Source organism: Cupressus sempervirens, chromosome 9, assembly GCF_028749045.1.
Source record: "Cupressus sempervirens isolate cs-2001-9-10 chromosome 9, ASM2874904v1, whole genome shotgun sequence".
Classification (NCBI taxonomy): domain Eukaryota; kingdom Viridiplantae; phylum Streptophyta; class Pinopsida; order Cupressales; family Cupressaceae; genus Cupressus; species Cupressus sempervirens.
Window position 1 is genome coordinate 204,759,518 of NC_143126.1, and position 26,661 is coordinate 204,786,178.

At 36.7% G+C, this 26,661-nt stretch overlaps 2 protein-coding genes and 1 pseudogene across 3 annotated transcripts in view; 2 read left to right on the forward strand and 1 right to left on the reverse strand.

The window, feature by feature from the left end:
- LOC149538209 (uncharacterized) overlaps positions 1-26,661 on the reverse strand; it is a 111,131-nt pseudogene that overhangs the window by 21,415 nt on the left and 63,055 nt on the right. The gene's annotated exons all lie outside the window — the stretch shown is intronic.
- LOC149538210 (uncharacterized) lies at positions 10,959-11,550 on the forward strand. Its single transcript, XM_089802321.1, has 2 exons — positions 10,959-11,166; positions 11,289-11,550. Exons 1-2 carry the CDS (start codon positions 11,021-11,023, stop codon positions 11,527-11,529), a joined length of 387 nt encoding a protein of 128 aa, XP_089658447.1. The 5' UTR covers positions 10,959-11,020; the 3' UTR covers positions 11,530-11,550.
- Positions 12,047-12,781, forward strand: LOC149538211 (uncharacterized). The gene is made up of 3 exons (XM_089802439.1): positions 12,047-12,054; positions 12,142-12,277; positions 12,382-12,781. Exons 1-3 carry the CDS (start codon positions 12,047-12,049, stop codon positions 12,544-12,546), a joined length of 309 nt encoding a protein of 102 aa, XP_089658565.1. The 3' UTR covers positions 12,547-12,781.

Consider the following 26,661-nt stretch of genomic DNA (forward strand, 5'->3'; position numbering starts at 1 on the left):
ATGTGCTCCGCCTGGAGTCGGTTCTTACAACTTGACGTATTTTATCAATCCAAGGTACACAACTTTCCAATGACTATACGAGAGTCTGTATGAACTCGGAATGGAGGAAGAATTTGTGTCTAATAGATGTAAGAACTCCGGCTATGCCTCTGAGGAATAACTATGCAAAATAGAAGGTAATTCATGCTTCAGAGGGTTGTGCCTTGCAAAAAAATATAAACTCAGACAATTGTGAGAGGAAGAGGAACACTTCATAGGCAACGGGGAGAGTAATAAAAACAAATCATCTGCACGTTATCTTAGTTACAAGAAGAGAGTGGTGGTGAGAGTTGCAATGCAAACAGGAAGTCATTGGCACCAATATTTAAAATGGCCATCTCAACTTATAAGGCCCGATGGAAATAATATAGGAATATGAAAGGTGGCCTCACATGAAATAATATTAAACCAAAGCCAAGGTGAAAGAAATAATAATATTGTCTTAGTATATAGTGTCACAGTATCTATAGATACCTATAAATGTGCGCATGTATATACGTGTACATGCATAAACCCCAACCATATATTTCTTATGTATACGCCAAATATCAAGTATGCATATATGTCCATATATATATATAATTGGTTTATGTATGTACACATATGCATGTATAGATATTTAGGTATCATGATGTCGATATGACAAGACATGCTTATACACCAGGAGGCTCCGACCAACAATAGAATTACAAAGGTACAAACTTGCTCAAATTTCAATTCATGCTTAGTGATCTCTTTTACTATTAAATGATATATAATTTAACAAGTTAGCTCATGGTCGTCCAACGTACACTCTTGCTTGCCTAGTCTTTTACCCTTAGTTATGGTGGTTTAGGGCTCGTACCTATTTTCTCAGTGATGGTGGTGGCCCTATGCACAATTCTTTTCTGACAACGCTTCCACTCCTTGACGTGTTCCTACAAGGAATTTCTCCACAATTATATCATATTCCTCAATATAATAACAATTACCATAACAAGTTATTAATCATAAACTATCATAACGGCTAATTGTCATTTCACTTCCCATGAATTAATGATGAATAACCAACTTTCCAAAATAACATTAAAATATCATCATAAATTTTTTAACTAGCATGCCAACTTCATATGAAATTATAACGATTAACCTTCTTACCATTTCACATGATCATAACTAATTTTACCTATCAACTGACTTCACATGAAACCTCAACAGCTATATGAACATTTCAAATGGAGCCAAAATTGGGATGTAACATACCCTTCCCCTTGTGTTTCATCATCCTTGATGAACTTTGAAATTTTAACGAACACTATAAAGGATGTTTAAAATTGTGCCAATAATTGGGATGTAACAATTGCTATACTAAGACATGATACCATTTCAAGGCACAATGAATCATCCACAAAGTGAAGGTAATATTTCCTATTTAAGTTTTAAAGTATTTTAGTTTGACTAGATAGTTCATGGTAATCCTTGTACTTTCTTGCTTGTCTAGTCATTTTGTCCTTGGTACAAGGGAGTTAGGTTCATACCTGATGACCTAACAGTGGATTTGAGTGTCCCCTTCCGAACTCTCATTTTGGCAACATTTCCCCTCATTGTCATGCTCCTACAAAATGGAAACAATTCAAGGTAAGAACACATTTCCAATAATTTGAAATAATAATAAAATATCGAATAATCATTTTCAATTTCTAAAATAGTCATTTTCCAATTTCATCACAACAACTAACTTGTCACATGAAGCATTAACTAATAACCAAATTTCTATTCCACAAGAATCAAAATATACGAACAACTTTAATGATAGATCAATTTCACATGAACCAAAATTCTCAACAAATATACCAAACAACTAACTTCACATGAATTTTTCCAATGGCTAGAAGATTATTTCATGTAGCAAAATTTGGGGTGTAACATACCCTCCCCCTTGTGTTTCATCGTACCCGATGAACTTTGCAACATAACAAAAATATACTATAGCTAAAACATAAGTCAAAACACATATATAATTTAGAGTTCTTTCATAGTTCAAGTTCTCAGAAACAAATGAGGAAACTTCTGCAAGATCTCGTCATAATCTTCCCATGTGGCATTTCCCTCAGAATACCGGTCCCACTAGACCTCACATTGAGTTATGTCTTGATTTTGCAAGCAAAGTTTACGCACCTCGAGTATTTTGAGTGGTTCTATTTCCACCACCCCTAGGTCTTGCACCTGCAAAAGGTTCCAATCAATGACATGCTCATGATGGATTATGTATTTCTTAAGGTATGATACGTGAAACACATTATGCATTCTAGCAAGGGCTAGAGGTAGAGCAATTGTGTAGGCTACTAGGTTTATGATCTCCAAAACTTCAAATGGCCCTACATATCTTAAGGTTAGTTTTGAGTTCTTGCCAAACTTGTTGTTGCTCTTCTGTGGCTTAACCTTTAGGAGGACCTTTTATCCAACTGAGAACTCTCTAGGGATCTTTTTTGCATCTGCATAGCTCTTTTGTTAGTCGTTTGCCTCCTTCAGCCTCTGACAAATCTGAACTACCTATTCCTCCGTCTCTAGAAGCATCTCAGGCCCGATAGTGATTATGTCCTCGGTCCTCTTCCAACTCACAAGGGTTTTGCACTTGCGCCCATATAGAGCCTCGAAGGGCGCCGTCTTAATTGTAGATTGGTAAGAATTGTTATATGCATATTCAACTAATGGAAGATATGTTTCCCATAAATACTGTTGGTCCATACAATATACCCTTAGGAGATCCTCTAGTACTTGGTTCTCCCTTTCTGTTTGACCATCCGTTTCAGGGTGATAGGCGGAGTTGATATTTGATTTGGTTCCCAAAGTGGAAAATATGGTTTGCCAAAATTTGGATGTTATTCTAGCATCTCTATCGGATATGATATTTTTTGGAATTCAGCGAAGTCCAAAAATTTCTCTTACAAACTTATGAGCAATCTATGATGCTCCACTTGTTAGATTTCCTGGTATGAAATGAGCCACCTTAGTCAACCTATCTTCAACCACTAGGATGGTATTATGTCTATTCTGAGTCATGGGTAACCCTTAAATAAAATCTATGGTAATTATCTGTCATTTCCATTCTAGAACTTCATTTGGATGCAATAGTCGTGCTGGATACTGGTGCTCTACCTTAACCCTTTGACGCTCAAGGCATCCTACCACAAAATCTGTGACTTCTTTCTTCACACCTTTCCAAAAGTACAAAGGTTTTAGAGCTGCCATCATCTTGGTTACCCCATGGTGTCTGGTATAAGGAGCAATATGAATTTCTCCTAAGATCATCTTTCTAATTTTTGGATTCATAGGTATGTACATCCTACCCTTATATGTCAAAAGTCCCTCCTCTAGATGGTATACTTCATATCAGGAATCTTGAGGATCCCTCTGAAGTGCTTGACGGACCTCGCTATAAAAGTTGTCACCAAGTAGATATTGTAGTACTTGGTCCTTGAGCTCAATGTTTATTGCTACCATAGCTGATATATGCCTCTAAAGGCTTAGGGTGTCTGCTACTTTATTTTCTTTACCCTTGATATATTTGATCTTGAAATCATAATCTCCTAGAAATTCTAACCATCTCCTTTGTCGTGCATTGGGGTTAGGCTGGGTAAATATATATTTCAGCCCAAGGTGATCTAACCATAGTTCGAAGGGATCCCCAATTAGATCGTGCCTCCACATTTATAGAGCGTGCACAATGGTTGCTAGTCCCAAGTCATGCGATGCATAATTTTGCTCGTAATTTTTCAATTTTCTGGACTCATAGGCTATGACTTGGTCTTCTTGCATCAATACGCCCCCTAATCCTTCCCCTAATGCATCTATTATGACCACAAATTGACCTTTTGGATTAGGCACTCTAAGTATAGGGGTGATAGTTAACTTTTCCTTGAGGTAATCGAAGGTTGTTTGGCATTTTTTAGTCAAAATGAACTTCTTCCCTTTTCTTTGGACTGAGGTGATAGGATGTGCAATTTTGAAAAAAATCTCTAATAAACTTCCTATAAAATCCGGCTAAGCCCATGAAGCTCCTAATTTCCAACAATTCTTAGGTATTGGCCAATCTTTGAATGCCTTTATCTTGGCAGGATCTACAGCTATTCCTTGAGCTGATATAATGTGCCCTAGATACTGAATTTCCTTTTGGTAAAAGGAACAATAGGAAAGTTTTCCATACAACTTATCTTCTTGAAGCCTATGAAGGACTATCTCTAGGTGTCTCTAGTGCTCCTTTTCATTTCAAGAATAGATAAGAATATCATCAATAAAAACTAACACAAATTTATCCAAACAATCCTGAAAAATACTATTCATGAGGTTCATGAAGGTTGTCGAAGCGTTGGTTAACCCAAAAGGTAACACTGTGAACTCGTAATGTCCATACTAGGTTCAAAAAGCAGTCTTGTGAATGTCCTCTTCCTTGATTCGAAGCTGATGATAGCCCGACCTTAAGTCGATCTTGGAAAACATGTCGCTCCCCTCATCTAATCAAATAGATCGTCAATCCTGGGAAGTGAATGTCTATTCGTGATGGTAACCTTATTAAGCATCTTGTAATCTATGCACAATCTCATAGTTCCATCCTTCTTTTTGACAAACAGGACTAGAGCTCCCCTAGGCGAAACACTTGGTCAAATGAGTTTCTTATCCAAAAGGTCTTGCAACTGCACTTGAAATTCCATCAATTCAGTAGTGGTCATTCGATAGGGTGCTCTTGATATGGATTCTGCACTGAGCACCAAATCTATAGTGAAGTCAAATACTCTGGATGGAGGTAAGCCGAAAAGTTCTTCTAGGAATACATCCTAAAAGTGTTTAAGGTATGGATACTTTTCTTCAAAAGATTCCCTCAAATTTTCTCTGATTTCCCTATCTTCAAAGATGTAATCATCCTAAAAAGCATTTTCTAATGATTCTCTCAAATCTTCTATCTCTACAGTGAATATCTCACACCCCTTCCTGTTGCATCTTTTAAGCTACATAGCTGAGATTTGGCGAGGTCTTACCTCATGCATTATCCCTTGAATGCTTACAGTGTTTCCTTGATCATCCAAACACTCTACTGTCTTGGCAAGATAGTCTACTTTGGCCTTGTGCTCACTAAGCCAATACATTACCATGATGATGTCATACAACCCTAAAGGTGCTACATAGAAGTTTACCTCAGTACAAAAGTTCGAAAAATCTACTTGGGCCTCAAACAGACACTGCTCTACCCTAGCCCTTGTCTTATTTGCATACTCAGCAATCCATGGTTTTGTCATAAATCTAGTTCTTTTAGGGAACCTACTCAACAAGACCTAATTGATGTTCAGCTTGTCGATTGTCCACTACTAAATGAATCCTCTGCTAATAGATAGCCTGTTGAGGAGGGAGTGGGGATCATGGTTGTTGGTTAGTGTTGAACTTGTTGGGGCATTGATTAGCATAGTGGTCCCCATTGCATGTAAAGCATCCTTTGGGTGGCCCCTTCTTTTCATCCCTTTATTGTTACCATTGTTATTGGGATTACCTTTAACCTCCTTTCTACTGCTTCCCTTGAATTTTGGTTTGTTGGACCTAAAGTTCTTAAAACTCTTTGTATGGGTTCCTAAATCCGAACCTTCAGTGTTTTAGCTGATCTTCCTCGTATCATCTCAGATGGAGTTATCCCTTTTAATTTTGAGCTCTTGCCGAATGGGTCTCTCAAGAACTTCCTCCGTGGTTTGTGGAGCAAGGACATCTACAACTCCCCCAACTCTATTGTTTAAACCCATAATAAACTTTCTAACTTTCAAATTTTTGTCTTGCTAATAAGGGGGAACATATTTTAATAAGCTGGTGAGCTTCTCTTAGTACTTATGCAAAGTCAAATCTCCTTGCTTGAGATTCTGGAAGTCTAACAATTTCTAGTCATAGAAGGTTTGGGGAAGCCATTGGTTTTTGAAGATAGAGACAAACATGTCCCATGTGATCTCGGTGATTTTGATATTGAGTTCTATTTTGGTGTTTCCCCAACTAGTAGTTGCTTCTCCGGAAAGACTGTACTGCTTTAAATGTTTCTAAGAAGCTCCTAATTTTGATGTATCCATCTCAGCTAGCAATGCTTCAGCATCTTCTCCAGACTTGGAGCTTGAGAACCTAGGAGGTTTTATCTTCTTAATATCAGTGGATAGATCACTGACTATTTCCTATTTCTTTTATTTTTCATAGGGTGTTAATGAAGCTTGTTTTTCCTTTTCGTTGTGGTCAGAGTTCTTAGGTTCATAACTAGGAGGGAGCAAGGAGTGGGTCTCCTCCTGACCTCACCCAATTTGGGTTGTCATTTCATTCATTATCTTTTCCATATTCTCTAGTTTTGTTTGCTTGTCTTGTAAAATTTGGATCAATGGATCTGATGAGTTCTGGGGATTAGCCCCGCTGGTTACCTCATTCTCAATAGTGTTTCCATAGCTGACCATGTTTTAAGGTTGAGTTTCCCTAAGATACACAATTATTTCTTCAATCAATATTATGCTAGCATTTACTTACAACAATTTTAAGAAATTATGCTCACCAAGAGAGAAGAATTAATAATTGCTCATTATATATATATATATATATATATATATATATATATATATATATATATATATATATAATTTTCTTTTTCTTTACTTGTTGCAACTGCAACTACATTATTTACAAAAAATTCCTCTCTTGAGGACACATCAAAAAGAATAAATTAACAATAAAATGGACATTAGTCTTGGGTATTTTGTCCATTTCCATCTATGGGCTTGTCTTGCCCTTTACATGTTTATGTAGCCATTCCATGCCTCAATAAGTTTGTTTCTCATTTCAGCCTTCTTGGCCGGAGTCCACCTGATTCTTTCTTTCTTGATTCGTCGTAGTGTTTGTAGTAAGGTTTCATTATCCTTGGGTATAGAGCAATAGGAATATTCATGTTTTGGCATATTCTTAATTCAATAGAAAAATATGGGATGTCAAGGTTTCTTGCAAGGTGTCATTCGGGTATACACCATGTTTAACATTCAAATCTACATTTTTAGTTTTCTTGTTTTGTCTGAGAGGTGTGATGAGCCCAAGGTTCAGAGTTGAACCTAGCTCTACTACCATATGTAACATGCTAGAATTCTAGAAATAATTAATCTTAACCGAATGACAAGAGGTACAGTTAAATGAGTTACTCTCTCACATGAAATGAAAATACGGCTAATTAAAATCTACATTTCCATATATTTAGAAAGTAACAACCATCTAACTACTAGATTCACATGACATTCAATTATTAACTACCATTTTCACTTGCATTTTCTAATCTGAAATATTCTAATGGAAACAACATGATTATCAAATGAAATGCGAAGAGAAACATGTAAAGGTTACCAGAGTAAAAGCAATTGATGACACTGAGTTATACAAGCCTTGACATCTGGAAGAGAGGAGAAGCATTGCCATGGGCTTAACATCCCAATCGTGAACCCTTAGTATCCCCACACAATGTCCATTGAGACAAGCCCTCCCTACCTTAGGAGTTGGCTTGGGACACCCTTATCCAACCACTGAGCATCCTAGTGTTGTCAATCGTTGAGACAGTGGACACTTTCCAATCAGCCTATCTTACAACTGCTAGCACCCTGAATTCTAGTGATCATGGTGAAAAACATGTCTTTAAATACCTTGGCCAAGGATTTCGGATGGGCAACTTATATGCACGATCACCCATTGCTCGACTTGACAACAAGATTTATTACAAGGATTTTCATCAGCTATATTTTTATTGTATTTGAATGTTTTTACTGAATACATGATTTCTTTCATTGCAGGATTCTTCCCACTCTCTCACCCTTCATCTCGACCATGCTGGTCATCATGGATGATAATTTGGGAGGTTCACTACATGATAACTGTTCTTTTTATAAAAAAACAATGTGCTTATACATTTGCCATCATCTTGCCAATTCTGGCCTATGGCATCATAAGAATGTTAAGCCTTAAATCTGAATATTGTTCTCTACATATTTAGAGCAACTTACCCATCTAAAGGAGATATAAAACATATACTTGTATGGTTTGGAGCTCATGATAGAGGAACATGAGTGCAAATGAATTTCAAGCATTTCACATGCACAATCCTTCGACATTCACATATATACATCTCTGATGAAAATACAAATAGAAGGAAGATACATCTATCAACCCATTCAATCATGAATTTCAGTAACACAACCAAGGCTGACTCTAGAGCAAAATGGCAATTCAGATTTCATGAAATAAATATGATCAAATTACGTACGTATGATTACAAGACATGGCCTGATTCAGCAAACACGATATGCTGAATATAATTAAATTAGGTGTAGGAAGATGCCACCACTATCGTTAACTACAAGCAGATTTGTTCAAACACAACACACAAGTTTCACTCATGGGCTAGGCAAGTTTAACAGACTTCTAACACAATATAGCCGTACTAGTTACGGGACTGAGTAGCACTTAGCATGAACAAAGAGAGCTCTGTGGTAAGCAATAACATATGCCAAAGGCGCTCGAGAGGAAATGAAGGTAATATATAAAAACATCTGCCAAAGAGGCGAGCCAGGAATAACAAGAAGTCACCTGTGCATGCTCGGTTATGAATAAAGATTCAGGTGGCAAGAGATGTCGCGCGGTCTCCAATTTCATTATGAATAATGATTAACATAAAGCCCAATGCCTAAAAGGGTTATGGCAATATAGGTGGCTGCCCAACAATTAAATAAATACATAATGACCACGGTCAAGATCGAAATTTAAAAAAAAAAGGTGGCAACATCCCCAAACCCATGTCTTATTATATTAATGTCGTTCTTATATATTCATGCTTGGTTGAGTAGCTTAATATATATATATGCCAAAATAAATGAAATTCGCATATATATATATATATATATATATATATATACCCACACAAGTATGAGTATGGAGTCTGGACACGATATTACTATACTAAGACATGATGGCATTTCAAGGCACACTGAATCATCCACAAAGTAAGGTAATATTTCTTATTTGAGTTTTAAGGTGTTTTAGTTTAACTAGATAGCTCATGGTCATCCTTGTACTTTCTTGCTTGTCTAGACGTTTTTTCCTTGGTCCAAGGTAGTTAGGTTCATACTTGATGGCCTAACGGTGGATTTGGGTGTCCCCTTCCTAAATCTCATTTTGGCAACACTTTCCCTCGTCACCGTGCTCCTATAAAATGGAAATGATTATGGGTAATAACATATTTCCAATAATTTGAAATAATAATAAAATATCACATAATCATTTTCAATTTCCAGAATATTCAATTTCCAATTTCATCATAACAACTAACATGTCACATGAAGCATTAACTAATACCCAAATTTCCATTCCACAAGAATCAAAATATCTCACAACTTTAGCAATAGATCAATTTCACATGAACCAAAATTCTCAACAAATATACTGAACAACTAACTTCACATGAATTTTTCCAACGGCTAGAAGATTATTTAATGTAGCAAAATTTGAGATGTAACAGTATTGCTTCACATGAATTCCATTATGTTGCCTCACGACGTGTGGTTTACTAACACTGATATCAGAGTAGCACAGCAAATTGGTGGAGCAGTGTTCCTAAGGTTGAAATGGGATCTAGGTATTTGGTTTCAGCTTGCATGTGCAGATTGCTTGAGGGCAAGCAACCTCTAGGAAGAGACAATTGTAATGTTCTCAATATTGGTGAAATAAATAAATTAAATTAATTACATAAAGCTGTCCAAATAGATTAATATTATAAGGATGATTTTATTTTTATTATAAGTGACTTCATAAAATAAGTATTATTAAAAGCAGAGTAACGAGAATCGCCTGAATCGGCGATTCAGTGATTAGATTCAGCAATGGCGATTTTTTTAGAGTCCTAAATCACCATTGCCGATTTCATCAGGTGAATCGCCTGAATCACCGATTCAGGCGATTCATCCAAAAAATCGCATGAATCGCCTGAAAAAATCGGCATGAATTGCCCGCAGCCAATAAAGTATAGACTTGTAAAAAATTTTAAAATTGCTTGTTTTTTTTACTCTGTTTTTGACCTAATCTCTTTGTTATAACCCTAAAGGGCCTTCTATTTGTTTAACATGAGTAGAAGAGAGGAAAAGTGAGAGAGAGGAAGAGAAAAGAAAAGCCATAGGTTTCTAACCTACAAGAAGAAAGAGCACAAAAGAGATCAGCAATCCATTTGGGGAGGCCATCAATTGCATTGGGAGCATTAAGGAGCCAATCTCAACACTCCTCAACTCATTTGCAAGAGGTAAGTGCTCTTTTTTTTTTTTGCATGTTAGTGTATTATGCATTTTTTGTTAAATTTTTATAGTTTTCAAGATTTTTAGTTTAGATCTTGAATGTTCTTTATTTTTACTAAGTTGCAAACTAGGGTTTGTTGTTTTGTAGCTTTTATTAGCTTCAAACTTTGATATTTTACATATAAATTTTTATTGCAGCAGCCTTTGCTTTCATTTTTCGCAAATTCGCAATGGGTAGAAAAGATGAATGTTGGAAATATAACAAAGAGTTTCCTGGAAGAACCAAATATCAAACAAAATGTATTTTTTGTAAAGAAAAAATAACTTCTGGGGGTATTTATAGATTGAAATACCACATTGCTGCTATACCTGGACACGATGTTACAATTTGCACTCACCAAACTCCTAAGGCAAAACGCACTTGCTTAATGGCATTAGAAAAAATTGAAAAAGACAAAGCCAATAGGAAAATGCAACTTGAAGGGTTAAGGGGTATTGGCTCCCATGTTCCCGCATCCACATCCACATCAGCTTCTGCATTTGTAGGTTGTGTTGGAGAGAGTTCTTCTAGGCCTCCTTTTTATCCTAGTTCTTCTGCTCGTGCTAGTACTAGTCGGTCACATACTGAGACAGAGTCCCACACCAACCTATTGCAGCCTAGAGTGCGGAAAAACAGAATGGATAGTTACTTTGTGCCCCGCACTACTCCTGGTTCCCAACTCACGCTTGAGGGCATGGGTTTGAACAAGGAGATTCATGATGCTGCCAGAAAAGAGATATGCAAATTTTGGTACTTTTGCAACATTCCATTTATTGCAGCCAGGTAATTGATTCTTTTTTCGTTGTTTTCTTTAAAGTTAAAATTAAAAGTAAAAGTAAAACTTTAATTATATTTACTTGTTTTATAATTTGAGTCTTTGACATCTAAATTTTTATTTGTGACAGGGCTCCTTATTGGCAGAACATGATAGATGCGGTTGCTATTTGTGGTCCGGGGTTTAAAGCCCCAACTGAGGCTGAGTTGAGCGGATACCTCTTGGATGAGATGGTAGAGGACATGAGGGCTGAGCTCGAGGAGAACCGAAAGGAGTGGATTGCAAAGGGTTGCACCATCATGACTAATGGTTGGACAGATAGGAGGAATAGAACACTCCTCAATTTTCTTATATCCTGTGGAGGTAATTGATCATTCTACTTTCCTACATACATAATTGTAAATTTTGATTTGTTGAATGTTAATTTGTTGATGATCCATTTAATTTTAATATTCTAATTCGTTGTTTTGTTACTTGTAGGATATACTATGTTCATCAAATCCATTGATGCTTCCGCACATGTAAAAAATGCCACATACTTATGTGAGGCTATTGAGGAAGTCATAGCAGAGGTGGGAGAACAAAATGTGATCCAGGTGGTGACGGATAATGCAGCAAGTTATGTTGCTACAGGTAAACTTTTAACTTTTCAAGTTTTGAAAATAAATTTATTTGAATTTTGAAATTTGAATTTCTAATTGACTTAAAATTGTTGTAGATAAACTTTTGATGGAGAGGCACCCCACCATATTTTGGTCCCCTTGTGCGGCACATTGCATTGACCTCATGTTGGAGGAAATTGGCAAACTTGAGTTTGTCAAGTCATGTGTGGAAAGGGCAAAAAACATATGCAAATTCATTTATAATCATTCATTTTTCCTTAACACAATGAGGAAGTACACAGAAGGCAAGGAGTTAGCTCGCCCAGGTATCACGAGGTTTGCCTCGAATTTCATCACCTTGCAGTCCTTGTTGACATCAAGGGATGAATTGAGGAGCATATTTGTTGGGCGGGAGTGGATTTCCTCTTCCTATGCTACGACCATTGTAGGGATAGATGTGGCGGATTGCATATTTGATGAGGATGGTTTTTGGAAACCCGCTAGAGAAATCCTACAGGTAAATTTATTGCAATTTAACATTTAGTATTTTACTTTTACTTTAAGTTATATTATTTTATATTTAAGTTTTGACTCAAGTTTTTTGTTTTACTTTATATGTAGGTCACTGAGCCCCTTGTAGCTTTGCTACGAACTGCTGATGGGGAGAAGCCCTCTATGGGCTACATTTATGAGGGCATGGATAGGGCCAAGGAGGCCATCAGAGCCCAATATGCAAGAGTGCAGGAGAGGTATGGCCCTATTTGGGACATCATCGATAGGAGATAGCAGAATCAGCTCCATCGACCCATCCATGCAACAGCTTACTTTCTGAATCCGGCATATCGTTTCCGTCCTGAGTTCAAGGCGGATGCGGAGGTTCTCACTGGCTTATACACAGTGATTCAGAGGTTGAGTAGCGATGAAGATAGCACTGCTGCGATTGTTGAGCTAGACCAGTTCAACAATAAAGAGGGGCCACTTTTCTCTGGCAGGATGGCCATAAATGCTCAGACAACACTACAGCCAGGTAAAAATTAAATAATATATTCAATGTTCATGAATCTAGATTCTAATCTTAAAGTTGATTATGTAATTTTAGAGTTAACTTGTAATTTGTAAATGAGACTAATTGTTTCTATTTTCAATTTTTCCCTTATTGCAGATAGATTGTGGCAAATGTTTGGGGCCACAACCCCAAAACTTCAAAAAATTGCCATTCGTATTCTGAGTCAGCCAAGTAGCGCTTCTGGATGTGAGCGCAGTTGGTCCATGTTCGAGCACATCCATTCGAAGAGGAGAAACAGGTTGACAGTGCAGAAGTTGAATGATATTGTCTTTGTTCATTACAACCTCCGTCTTAGGATCAGACAAATTTTGGGCACTGACTACTCTCCAATCATTCTAGAGGAGATTGATCCAGAATCAGAGTGGCTCATAGAGGTTGTGGATCCAATCTTTCACTGAGGAAGACCGTGTGTGGGTTGACCAGGTGGATATAGAGGCTGAGGCAGCTAGAGCACGTTCTTTAGGCATTGGTAGACGCACACGTGCACACACAGGCACAGGCCCTAGCGACGTTCATGAGCCCATCTTACATGCAGGAGATATGGCTCGGCAGTCCTCTAGGACCTACATTAGACGCCTTGCTACTAGGCAGACTGGATACTCAAAGGCTAAGGCTGAGGCTGCAGCCGAGCTTCAGGATGATGTTGAGGATGATGATGATGACTATGAGTCTGAGGCTTGAGCTGGAGCCTTGTTTTTATATTTTGTTTACAGATATTGATACTGAATCATTGATAGACATATGTTTCAAACTTTCATGGATCTTCATCTTAGATTCTTACATACATTTATGATTTGATGTCTTATGGATCATTTTACATACATTCTATGATTTAAATCATTGTGATCATTTGATTTCTATTTACTTCAGCTAGCCTACAATTTACATTTTAGATAACATAGTTACATATGTGATGGATTTTATGTTCCATGTTTATGTATGTTAAGTTTTAACTTCTATTTGATGATGTTATAGTGTGTTTAAGTTATATTCAATAAAGGGTGCATGAAATAAGTTTTAAATTGTTAAAATCTTTAAATTTAAAGGATTTTTTCAAATTTGCCGATTCATTGCTGATTCACGATTCAATTCGGCCTTGCCAATTCCGATCCAATTCCGATTCTTGTTACTTTGATTAAAAGTCATTGAATTAATAAATTCACCTTATTATAATGTCAACTTCAAATTATAACATAAAGTTGCATTTTGGAGAGATGAAATGAAGTTGCTCTCTCAAAATAGGGAAAAGACTATTATAAAAGGAGGAAAAAGAGAACGGTTAAGGCATTTAAGATATTATTATTTTTATTTCGAGTCTTTTCTTTGCGAGCTTGAAGCTTTGCTTAAAGGTCCAGTAGAACCCTAGGACAAAAATCCTAAATGGTTTGGTGATTTGGATGATAACCCAGATCATCCCCCTTGGTGAATTTGCTTCAGGATTCACATGTGTATTATATTTGTTCGCATTGTGGATGTCTATCCCATTCATGGCCTGATTTGCAAATGATATCTCAAAGGAACTTGATGATATTGTAGAGGAATTGTGTGGGTACGCTGCATGTAAATATTATGCATGTTCTAGCACTGTAACAACAGTATATTTGATGCAACGGCCATGCATATGTTATATCAGAATCATTTTCATAGATCGGTCTCTGTAATCGCTTATTTCCTGGGAAATCTATATCGCTTCCTTTGCATATTTAGTTTGTATGTTGTTATTTTTCAATGAAATGAAGCAAATCATGTTAAAAATCTAAAATCCAAATCAGACTTGAGAAAATATCCTAGTTTGGGATATTTCAATGTGCTTTACACCCTGCGCATTCAGATTGTATTTCATGGTCTTTTGTGTATGACTCATGCCTTACTCATATTCAGGTAAATACTCCATGCTTTAACTGTTTGATTCATGTGTATTGTGTTGATTCTATGAATACTTTAAAATGTTTCAAGAGCTAAAACCTTGCATTCAAATCAAAACAAGATACATTATTCATGCAAACATGAATCTCACTATTCCCTAATTAACATGGGCAAGACTCTAGTCAAAACAAGTGAGGGATTGTCGGACAAACCATGCCATGCAAATCTGTAAGGGTAGGAAGAAAATGCATACTCTATAGTGACAGTATTAGAACTTAATGAGTGTAGAAAGTCCGCCATTCATAGCATATTCATGAAAATCAATAGCAAGACATCTCAATAGGTAATTCAGTCATGTCCCAGATATCAAAATGATATTCAACCAAAACATTCTTTATATAGACAATACTAAAATCAAGTTAAGTTGCTATTATTAACTCTTCACAGCATCTTCTAGACCTATCAAGATCAAACATCTTTCATGGTTCTCTGAAATTGTCATAAAGTCTCTTAGCCATTGACTTAGACATAATCATCCCACAACTTATGGAGTAAGAAACCCAGTCACCCAATCATGAACAGAAGACCAGGGTGGGGTAAACATTATTAAAGGTTTTATGTGTTCCTCCACCACAGTCATAATCCATGTATGATAATCCCTGTTCAGGATACTATTCCAACCTGTTTACACTACATACATAATGAAGTATCACTAGATCATGTACAAGATTGAAACAAGTTTTGAAACCAAAAAAAGCTACAAAACCAGATTGTACACAGCAATCTATTGCTATGGATATTGAACAGTCAAACTCAGAATATTACACCTTCCCTTGGGTCATGGATGTGTGTCATGCATGTAATCCTCATCTTAATATATGGAAAGCACACCCTTGCTACAACTCAAAGATATATCTATGATGCTATGCAAGAAAAGGTTATGATATGGAGAATAATTGATGAAACCTAATATCAGATTGGCACAGCAGAAGCAAAACACATTAGAAACTCTAAAGGGTTGAATTGGGATCCTCATGATAACAAAAGACTCCATAGGCAAAATTACACTGTCATTGCTTGAGGATTAGTATCTTGGGAAGGTGCACTGTTGTGCCCCCCTCATGTTAGGAGGAAATACAGCTCACAAACCCTATTAATAGGCATCGAACAATATACCCTTGACAGCCGCCTAAGACAAAACAAGTATTCATATTGGGCTGAATATCAGTTTATTTATTTATCTTGTGTCTGTGCATATAAAGTTCCCATAGTTGTCACAGATGAGATAGATTAAATGTTAATTTAATTATTTTAGCATTTATTTTTATTTGCTGGCTAATTATTCATAGCTAAATTATATTTTGTTGGAACTTGTTGGGACTTGTTTATAGTTAATTTTATTTAAGTGAATTAAAATTAGAGCAATAGCAGCAATAGGATTTAAATGAATTAAATTTAGAACTCTTTACAGCCAACCCTTTTAGTGTTGTTGCCACTTATATGCTAAGGGGCCAACCACACTTTGTGTCATGTCCCCTATTTTGCCAATAGAATTTAATAATAAATAAATGAATCAATTTAATAATTTATTATTAAATATTACAATATTATATTATATTATAAATAAATAAACAAACATAATATTTTATTAATCAAAAAATATAATCTACATAATTATAATTATAGTTATAGTTAGATAATTATAAAACCAATATACTTACTTCTATCAGTCATGTCTCTTGGGATAATAATATAGACCATAGTTACGGGACTCGGACTCGCCTTTGACTTGAAAAGTCAAAATCCGCCTCGGACTCAGACTCGGCAAGCGAACTCAACCAGGACTCAACAAGGACTCGGAAAATTGAAAAACCCATGAAATTCAAGGATTTTTAAGGATTTAAAGATTTTTTCATGCATCATTTAGTTAATTAACATCGAATACACAATAATTGAGATAAATACAAGCTACTTAGCACTCATACACAATTTTGCATACATCACATAAGTATAACAACGAATTTTTGAAGGAAAAAAACTAAATAACATAATATAAAGTTAAACATAGTGTCATTGTCAAATGTCTACAATATATGAAATCATGGAATCAAAAGTTGAAAACATATATCAAAATATCAGCTAAAGTGTAGAAGACTAAGGTTCATAGTAGCCTATGCCCTCCTACGAATACGCCTAAGATAAGTCATGGAAGACTCAGATATTGAGAAATATGTTTGTTACAGCTTATGTGCGCATTGTAGACAACAGGGCTCTCAGTCTCAAGTATGTCTATCAATTTGCTTGGTGAAACACAACCTTTAACAGTAAAAGTCTTTTAATAACAATTTTAATAACACTGAAAAATAAAACCTTCCAGAAATCTCTATCTTTTGAAAAAGAAAAAAAAATATAAAAAATTTGGGAGAGTCCTGGGCTCAAGACTCAGCGAGTCCACGTGGACTCTGCCAGGACTCGGCCAAGTCCGAGTCCAGAGGCCATTTGCCTCGGAAAGGCCGCCTCTACCTCAGACTTACAGAGTCCCGGAACAATGATATAGACCGAGTATATAAGAAAAATAAAGGAAGGGATAGCTTTGACTAAGACGGGGGAAGACTTAGCATCCATTTTGGAAGACAAGCTCAGAGAAACTAGCGATCATGGAAGAAGCGGTCATCACAGAGAGAAGAATAAATACTATCAAACACCAGGCAAACAGCGTGGACGAACAACAATGCATAGGAGAAGAATTAGAGACAATCGAATTAGTAAAGGATGAACCCACTTCAACACATACTGTGCAATTAGCAATTTAAGGAATTGAATTGCATACTGCTGGAGACCATAACGAGAGCCTACAGGTCAACAAGATAAAAATGAGGGAAGGAACACGAAATATAAAAAGCTATAATCCGGAACTTCTAGGCATCCATCAACAATTAGAAATAGGAGAATATCTCCTGGTAGATTGACACTTCAATTTACATACGACGATATAGATATCAAAGTACATAGCTACATTCAACACCAACTCATACAATCAATGAACCATGCAATTTGTATAAAGTCAACAACATCTCATCCATAGTAGTGGACATATTTGAGAGATTAATTCCTATGATATGTTTGGTGATGAAGTTGTGGAAGACACAATACTTCTCAAAATGAGAGTAATCAACTATGGTAAGGAGCATTGTCACAAATCCACAGCATATAAGAACCAGTAAAAGGAATGAGTCAACTACTGCAAAGATGAATACCATGAGTATATTTAGATGAGATCAGTCTCAACAATAAACCCAAGCATCGACCATTACAGGGCTGACATAGTTAATAAATTGAAGAGATATGGAGACAAGCATCAAACAAAATTCTGATATCCAATATGCCTAAACTAGTCACCCATATTATTGAATAGGCAACAACGAGTCAGTATAGACCAAAGTAACAAGAGTCAAAATCAGATCGGAATCGGCAAGGCCAAATCGAATTGTGAATTGGCCATGAATCGGAATCGAATCAGCTATGAATTGGCAAATTTAAAAATGCCCTTAAATTTAGAGATTTTAACAATTTCAAACTTATTTCATGCACCCTTTATTGAATAAAACTTAAACACACTATAACATCATCAAATAGAAGTTAACACACATGAACATGGAACATAAATGATAAATCCATCACACACGTAACTATATTACACATAAATGTAAATTGTAGGCTATAGCTGAAGTAAATAGAAATCATTGATCATAATGATTCAAATCATAGAATGTAAGTAAGATGAAGATCCATAAGACATCAAATCATAAATGTATGTAAGAATCTAAGATGAAGATCCATGAAATGTATGTCTATCAATATTTGTAAACAAAATGAAAAAAAAAGGCTCTAGCTCAAGCCTTATCATCATCCTCAAGCTTGGTTGCAGCCTCAGCCTCAGCCTCTGAGTCTCCAGTCTGCCTTCTAGAAAGGCATCTAAGGTAGGTCCCAGAGGACTATCGAGCCATAGCCCCCGCATGTAAGATGGGCTCACAAACAACATCACTACGGTTTGTGCGTGTGCGTGTGCGTCTACCAATGCCTGAACGTACTCTAGCTGCCTCCTCTGCCATGGCCACAACCTCAATCTCTCTATCCACCTAGTCAACCCACTCATGGTCTTCCTCAGTGAAGACTGGATCCACAACCTTAGTGAGCCACTCTGATTCTAGATCAATCTCCTCTAGAATGATTGGAAAGGAGTCAGCGCCCAAAATTTGTCTAATTCGAAGACGAAGGTTGTAATGAACAAAGACAAGATCATTCAACCTTTACACAGTCAACCAATTTCTCCTCTTCGCGTGGATGTGCTTGAACATGGACCAACTGCGCTCACATCCAGAAGCGTTGCTTGGCTGACTCAGAATATAGATGGCAATTTTTTGAAGTTTTGGGGTTGTGGACCCAAACATTTGCCACCATCTATTTGAAATAAGGGAAAACAAAAACAATTAGTCTCATTTAACAATTAGTCTCATTTACAACTTTAAAATTACATAATCAACAATTAAAATGAACAACTTATAAGTCATAAACTTAAGATTCATGAATGTATTATTTAATTTTTACCTGATTGTATTGTTGTCCAAGCATCTATGGCCATCCTGCCAAAGAAAAGTGGCCCTTCTTTATTATTGAACTTGTCGAGCTCAATGGTTGCAACTGCGCTATCCTCATCACTGCTCAACCTCTGGATCACTATATATAAGCCGATGAGAACCTCCTCATCCACCTTGAAGTCAGGACAGAAACTTAATGTCAGATTCAAATAGTAAGTTGCTGCATGGATGGGTCGATGGAGCTAATTCTGCCATCTCCTATCAATGATCTCCCAAATAGGGGCATACTTCTCCTGCACTCCTGCATACTAGGCTCTAATGGTCTCCTTGGCCCTATCCATGCCCTCATATATGTAGCCCATAGAGGGCTTCTCCCCATCAGCAGTTCATAGGAGAGATACAAGGGGCTCGATGACCTACATATAATGTAAAAAAACATTTGAGTCAAAACTTAAATATAAAATAATATAACTAAAAGTAAAACTAAATCATTAAACGATTAAATAATAATTACTAAATACTAAATAGTAAATTACTACATGTTAGATTGCAATAATTTACCTTAAGGATTTTTTAAGCAGGTTTCCAAAAATCGTCATCATCAAAGATGCAATTCACCACATCTACCCCTACGGTGGTTGTAGCATAGGAAGATGTAATCCACTCCCACCCAACAAACATGCTCCTCAAATCATCCCTTGATGTCAACAAGGACTGCAATGTGACGAAAATCAAGGCAATCCCCGTGATGCCTAGACAAGCTAACTCCTTGCCTCTTGTGTAGTCCCTTATTGTGCTAAGGACGAATGAATTATTGTAGATAAACTTGCATATACTTTTTGCCCTTTCGACACATGATTTGACCCACTCAAGTTTGTCGATTTCCTCCAACATGAGGTCAAGGCACTGTGCCACACAAGGAGACCAAAATATGGTGGGGTGCCACAACAATTTTAAGTTAATTAGACATTCAAACATGTTAGGAAACTTAGAATTAGAAAAAGTTTAAAATTCAAATAAATTTATTTTCAAAACTTGAAAAGTTAAAAGTTTACCTGCAGCAACATAACTTGTTGCATTATCCATCACCACCTGTACCATATGTTGTTCCCCCACATCTGCTATGACTTCCTCAATAACCTCACATAAGTATGTGGTGTTTTTTATATGAGCGGAAACACAATGGATTTGAGAAACATGGTATATCCTACAAAACAATGAATTATCATGGATCATCAACAAATTACCAACCAACAAATCAAAATTTGAAATATTCAATCATGATTCACAATGTATGTAGGAAAGTAGAATGATCAATCACCTCTATAGGAAACAAGAAAGTTGAGGAGTTATATTCCTATTATCTGTCCAACCATCAGTCATGATGGTGCAATCCTTTTCGATCAACTCCTTTCGGTGGTCCTCAAGCTCAACCTTCATATCCTCTACCATTTCATCCAAGAGGTATCCATTCAACTCAGCCTCAGTTGGGGCTTTAAACCCCGAACCACAAATAGCAACTGCATCTATCATGTTTTACCAATAAAAAGCCCTATCACAAATAGAATATGATTAGAAATTTAGATGACAAATCATTATGTAAGCTTGTAAAGTGAGTCAATGATTAATCAATGAATCATAAAAGAAGTAGATATAATTAAAAATTTACTTTAACCTTAAAGAAAACAAAGAAAAAAGAATCAATTACCTGGCTGCAACAAATGGAATGTTGCAAAAGTACCAAAATTTGTAAATTTCTTTTTTAGCAACACCATGAATCTCCTTGTTCAAGCCCATGCCCTCAAGCATGGATTGTGGGCCACGAGTAGTGCAGGCACAAAGTAACTATCGAATCTGTTCTTCCGCACTCTAAGCTGCAATAGATTGGACTCAATCTCAGTATAAGACCGACTAGCACTAGCACGAGGAATAGAACTAGGACGAAAAGGAGGCCTGGAAAAACCCTCTCCAATACAACCTAGGGATGCGAATGCAGATGCAATTATGGGAACATGGGAGCCAATAGCCCTTAACCCTTTAAGTTGTCTTTTTCTTATTCAATTTATCTTGTTCATATTTTTCTAATGCCAATAAACAAGTTTGTTTTGCCTCAGCAATTTGTCAAGTGCAAATTGTAATATCATGTCCAAGTATAGCAGCAATGTGGTATTTGAATCTATAATACCATCAAAATTTATATTTTTACAAAACATACATTTAATTTGAAATTTGTTTCTTCTAGAAAAGTCTTTAGTATATTTCCAACATTCATCTTTTTTACCCATTGTGGAAAATGAAAGTTAAAATTGTTGTAAAAAGGAAATTCAAGTAAAACCTCAAAATTTGAAACTAATAAACAAAAGTTACAAAACAACAAACCCTACTTTGCAATTTAGTAAAACTAAAAAATATTCAAGATTTGCAAATGAAAACTAAAAAAAATTAACAAAAAACACATAATACACTAACATGCAAAAATAAATCAACACTTACCTCTTGCAAATGAGTTGAGGAGTGTTGCTATTGACTCCTTAATGCTCCCAAAGTAATATCATGGCCTCCCCAAGTGGACTTTTGATCTCTTTGGTGCTCTTCCTTCTTGCTGGTTGGAAACCTACGGCTTTTCTTTGCTTTCTTCTCTCTCACTTTTCCTCTCTTCTACTCATGCTTAATACTCATGTTTAACAATTAGAAGGCCCTTTAAGGTTAAAACAAAGAGGAAAGGCCAAAAAAAAAACGTGTTTTAATTTTTTTTAAACTTCACTTTTTGCTTTGCCAAGAGGCCGATTCATGTGATTTTTTGCACGAGTCGCATGAATCGGCAATTCAAGTGATTCATGGCAAAAAATTGGCTGAACCGATTCACGACTCCAAAAAAATCGTCAAGCCTGAATTGAATCGCCAAACCGGCGATTTTAGCAATTTTTCAGGTAATTCTCAAAACTATGACACATGGTGGTAGGTTATAAACTAGAAAATCATGGTGATATCATTAGTATCCAACGCTAATACTAATAGTGAGATTTACAAGAACCATATACAAACAAATCAACAATACAGTCAATGCCTTGCCAATATAGAAATTACACACAATCTGAATCTACCATGACCAATTATCTCTAATATCAACTGGGTCAGTAGTGCTCGGACTGCTGAAGGCAACGATTACAAAGGGATTTAGGCATTAAAGTGTATTTGACTATGAAGATTAATTTGGTTCTCTAATCATCCTTAAAAATGGTAAAACATTAATTAGTGTGGATATTAATAGTCTAGAAATAAGACATTTTGATGAGGCAAGCCTTCTACATAGTAACATAATTAGCATGTTGACTACCCTCTCGCTGTTGGGTATCCAAAAATAGTAAAAGAAGTAATGTTAAAGTGCAGACTAGCTCAACATGTAAATCATTGCAGTTCAGGATAACCTTTAATACATTCTCAATAAGCCTATTACTTCTACCCAAGCTCAATGAGGGTGTAAAGTAGTCAGTAAAAAAACCTCTTGTTATTAAATTATTCTCTTAATTCATAGGTCCAGACAAGGGGACATTTCACTTTGGCATCAACAAAGAAACAGATAAATAAAGTTTAATCACCCACATTATAATTAATAAAAAAGGAAGATTTAGAGAGGTCATTGCCATTGGAGAAGGCAGGGATTAATATTAATATGACAATTAAGTGCAGCAATTTATTAAGGTGGAAATCGGTTTAGAAGCCTATTAACCAAAGGGCACCTCCTTTAGAGAAGGCATGTCCATGGTGAAGAGTGATGTCTCCCAAAACTATAAGAAAACCTAATCCATTCAGGACGAATATGAAGGTATAGAAGGCACATAAAGTAGGGTTAAAAAGGGGAAATCTACAATGAATATCATTCAGATTTGAGCAGAAAATCATATCAATCAGACGTGTGTAAAAATATGGTATCACTCCTTTACTAGCACAATAGTGAAGAAGAATGAGTGCATGAGCAGAATCGTAAAGTGGAGCAGATATAAATGGATAGAATGTATAATAAGATCATTCAATGAGCATGGGATAATAGAGCAGACCTGGATGACGTTTATGAGAAAATTTTGGACAGTAATAGAGTAAGCGCAGTTCTAGAGCAGATGTGTGTATGGTGGAGTATTAAAGATAAATCATACAGATCAGCAGAAGAGGCATTCTGCACATCAAAACAGAATCAGCAAGCAAATACAAATGCCAAGGAAGATGAGTCCAGTCAGGAAACAAAATACAATGAGATCAAAGAAATCAAGAAGAGCAGCACAATATACATAGGAAGCATTCAAAACAAAACCCCATAAATCTGATATAGACTTATTAAAGTCTGATAGCAAAAATATCAAGGAGATTAATCTTCAGATGAGGAATAATACTGCAAAACCGATATCATTTCAGATCTGCTATTCTCGGTACTTTCTTTCTTAGTCAATTGTGGTATATATAGTATAGACACGTTGCTTATGCATAACAGATAATGCTCAAGTGGATGTTCACACAGAATATGACTGTCTGAAGCCCATCTTGTAGGAAGGGCCTGGGGTGTAAGAGAAGAGGCCTGGGGTATAAGAGAAGGGTTATAAGAGGATCATGTAATTAGGCCATTCTAGAGTTGAGCATATAACTGGATCCTAGGGGCAAGAGGGCACTTACATAGGACCAAGAACCCCCCGGATGACCTCCACCCAACTCCGCAAGATGGCACTAGTCATTAGGAACACGAGACATTGATAGGAAAAGATACAAGGAAACCACTAAAAAAATTAAAGAGGGCTCTGGCAGACATCCACTCTTCCACTTAGTGTAGAAATGGCTCTGGGCGAACCTACCACGTTTCTGTTAGCATGTCTGTCATTGATGTTACAAACTGAAACAAGAGGTTACGCAATTTATATTTAATAGAGCTTGGGAAAATTATTGAATCCTTTACGTGAGAAGAGATTGCAATTAATCTGACTGCTGACCTGACAGGGCAGAGATGGAGATATGAAAGATCCCTGATGGATCTCTTCTGCGGATCTGCTGTAAATTTATATTTTTTAAATCTGTTTTCCTGTTTATTTATGTTTTCTTGCAGAACTAGACAGAAGTGCAGAAAGGTTTGTTTTTTATGATTTTATAACATAGAAAGGAATAGGAAGCAGCAACCATGAAACAAGACTGAAATAAATAAGGTATTCAGTAAAAATCAGAATTATTGCAAACCGTACTAGGCAAATTTGTCTGAATTATAGAGCCAAGCAATAAATCCAATGCATTTACCAAAGCTCACATAAAAATTTGATGTCAAATTGGAAGGTGAAAATTGTTCTCGAATTCAGCATACATTTGGAGGTGAATACAAGCAATACTCTATACACCACATGGTGTATCTGTTGCAAATGGTGTCCCACAGGCTGCAATGAACCACATCCCAACTGGAAAGATGCTATGCCACGCGGAAACCCCAATGAGAAATGATGCCTCTATCCTTAATCACCATGCACAATGCCTAAGAGATTCGGTGCCAAAGATTGCTGAGGGCTACGTCCCAGCCAATCACTAACCTAGGGTTTGCGTCCCAAACTAGAAATCGCCCATTCAAAGAAAATTCATAAACAAGTTGTCAAATATGCAAAAGATAATCATAGAATGAAGCTTCTATCTCCTTATAACCCTTCTCAATTGCAAATCGAACCCTAAGTGTCTCCAAGTGGCGTTGGATAGTGAAAGTGTTATAATTTTTTATTTTAAAGTGGTCATGTTACTAGAAAATGACCTTTTTCCTCATAGACAAAAATCTGTTCACTGAATTGCCCTAAGACCAAAGAGAAAAATTTAGAGAATTTCGAGACCTTTCCAATGAGCTATCACACCAGATGCGTATCCAGATGAGGCCAAAAATCCCTTATTACTCCAAAATGGCTAATAACTTAGCCTTATTTAATTATTAAACGCTAACTTAGGAAATATTAAAAATATAACCCAAATAGCCACAAAATGCCCAACTGACATCACAAACCATAAAATCATCCTGTCACCTGTCTGTGACTAAAGTCGGAAATCAAGGATCCACTGGCAATCTCATCCCTAAAATTTAGGAAACAAGCGCTATCCCTTTGAAACTGAACCCAAAGAGTAATCTCATGGAGACCCAACCCTGGGCAAGATCATACCTCCTAAAAAATAGGAACTGCCTCCTAAAAACAAGGAACGTCTCCCAATTGATCAATAACTGCCAGAACATCAAGTCCCCAACACTGAATAACCATATTGGGTCTCTATCCAACCCTGTCAGCCTACAAGACCCCATAATAAGCTGACTCACATGTCTTTGCTAGACTGAGCTAAAAGAGGGGACATGACAGTCCTCCCCTCTCGAAGATGCTTGCCCACAAGCAATACAACACTAATCCTCCACTATCCCAGGCGATCCAAATACAGAGCACTGATCAACCCCAAACCTGAAGTCGTGAGGACAAACATACTCCCCACTGTAAGGTGTAGAAGTGAAGTAGATCACATCATCACAGTAGAGTATCCACCCCTGAATACCCTTGCACCCAAGAATCCAAACAAATGGCCATCCTGTCCTCTTGTCAGAATTCAGACCAGTAGTCGGTCCCAAAATAGTTCGTTATCCAACTCATCCCAAACCTCATACAATCTCCGTGGCAAATCTAAGGCACCTGCTCCTGTGTGTTGAGATACTAAGCTACATGGGGTTATGATCAAATCACTGTTACTATCTGAGTCTTGATCAGTAATCATACTCCTAGCTGATCCACCCTGAGACGGAAGTGGTCATGCCTTGAGCACGATCTTCCTTCTCCCCACCATAAACTCCAATTGTCTTTTCCTGAAATCTTGGTTATATCTTCCCAAGTATTGCAACCACTGTACACCCAAAACTACATTCGTGCCCCCTAGATCACACATGTAAAAGTCATCTATCACGATGTATCCCTTCATGCCTATGCTCAACTGTGGGATACCCTTGATGCATTGCAGAGTAAGACCATTGGCCACAGTCACATCGATTTCTGGAAAATTCTATGCTTGCGGACCACATCAATCTACCATTCTTGTATTTATAAAATTATGTGTAGACCCACTCTCCACCAAACAATACACAGTATGCCCATGGATCATACTTGAGATGTAGAAGAGGTGAATCATAAGTGCACCTGACAACGTAGCCATAGTCCCCTGTGTTGCGACTGCTACCTCAGCATCTTCGAGCTCAATTTGGACACCATCATCTTTGTCATTTATATCCCAAACCTCCTCATCGTTTGCATCTAATATGACCTCAATAAGATGTGCCTTTCCCTACCCAAGGCACCTATATCCCGGTACCCATGGCTCCTTACAAGAAAA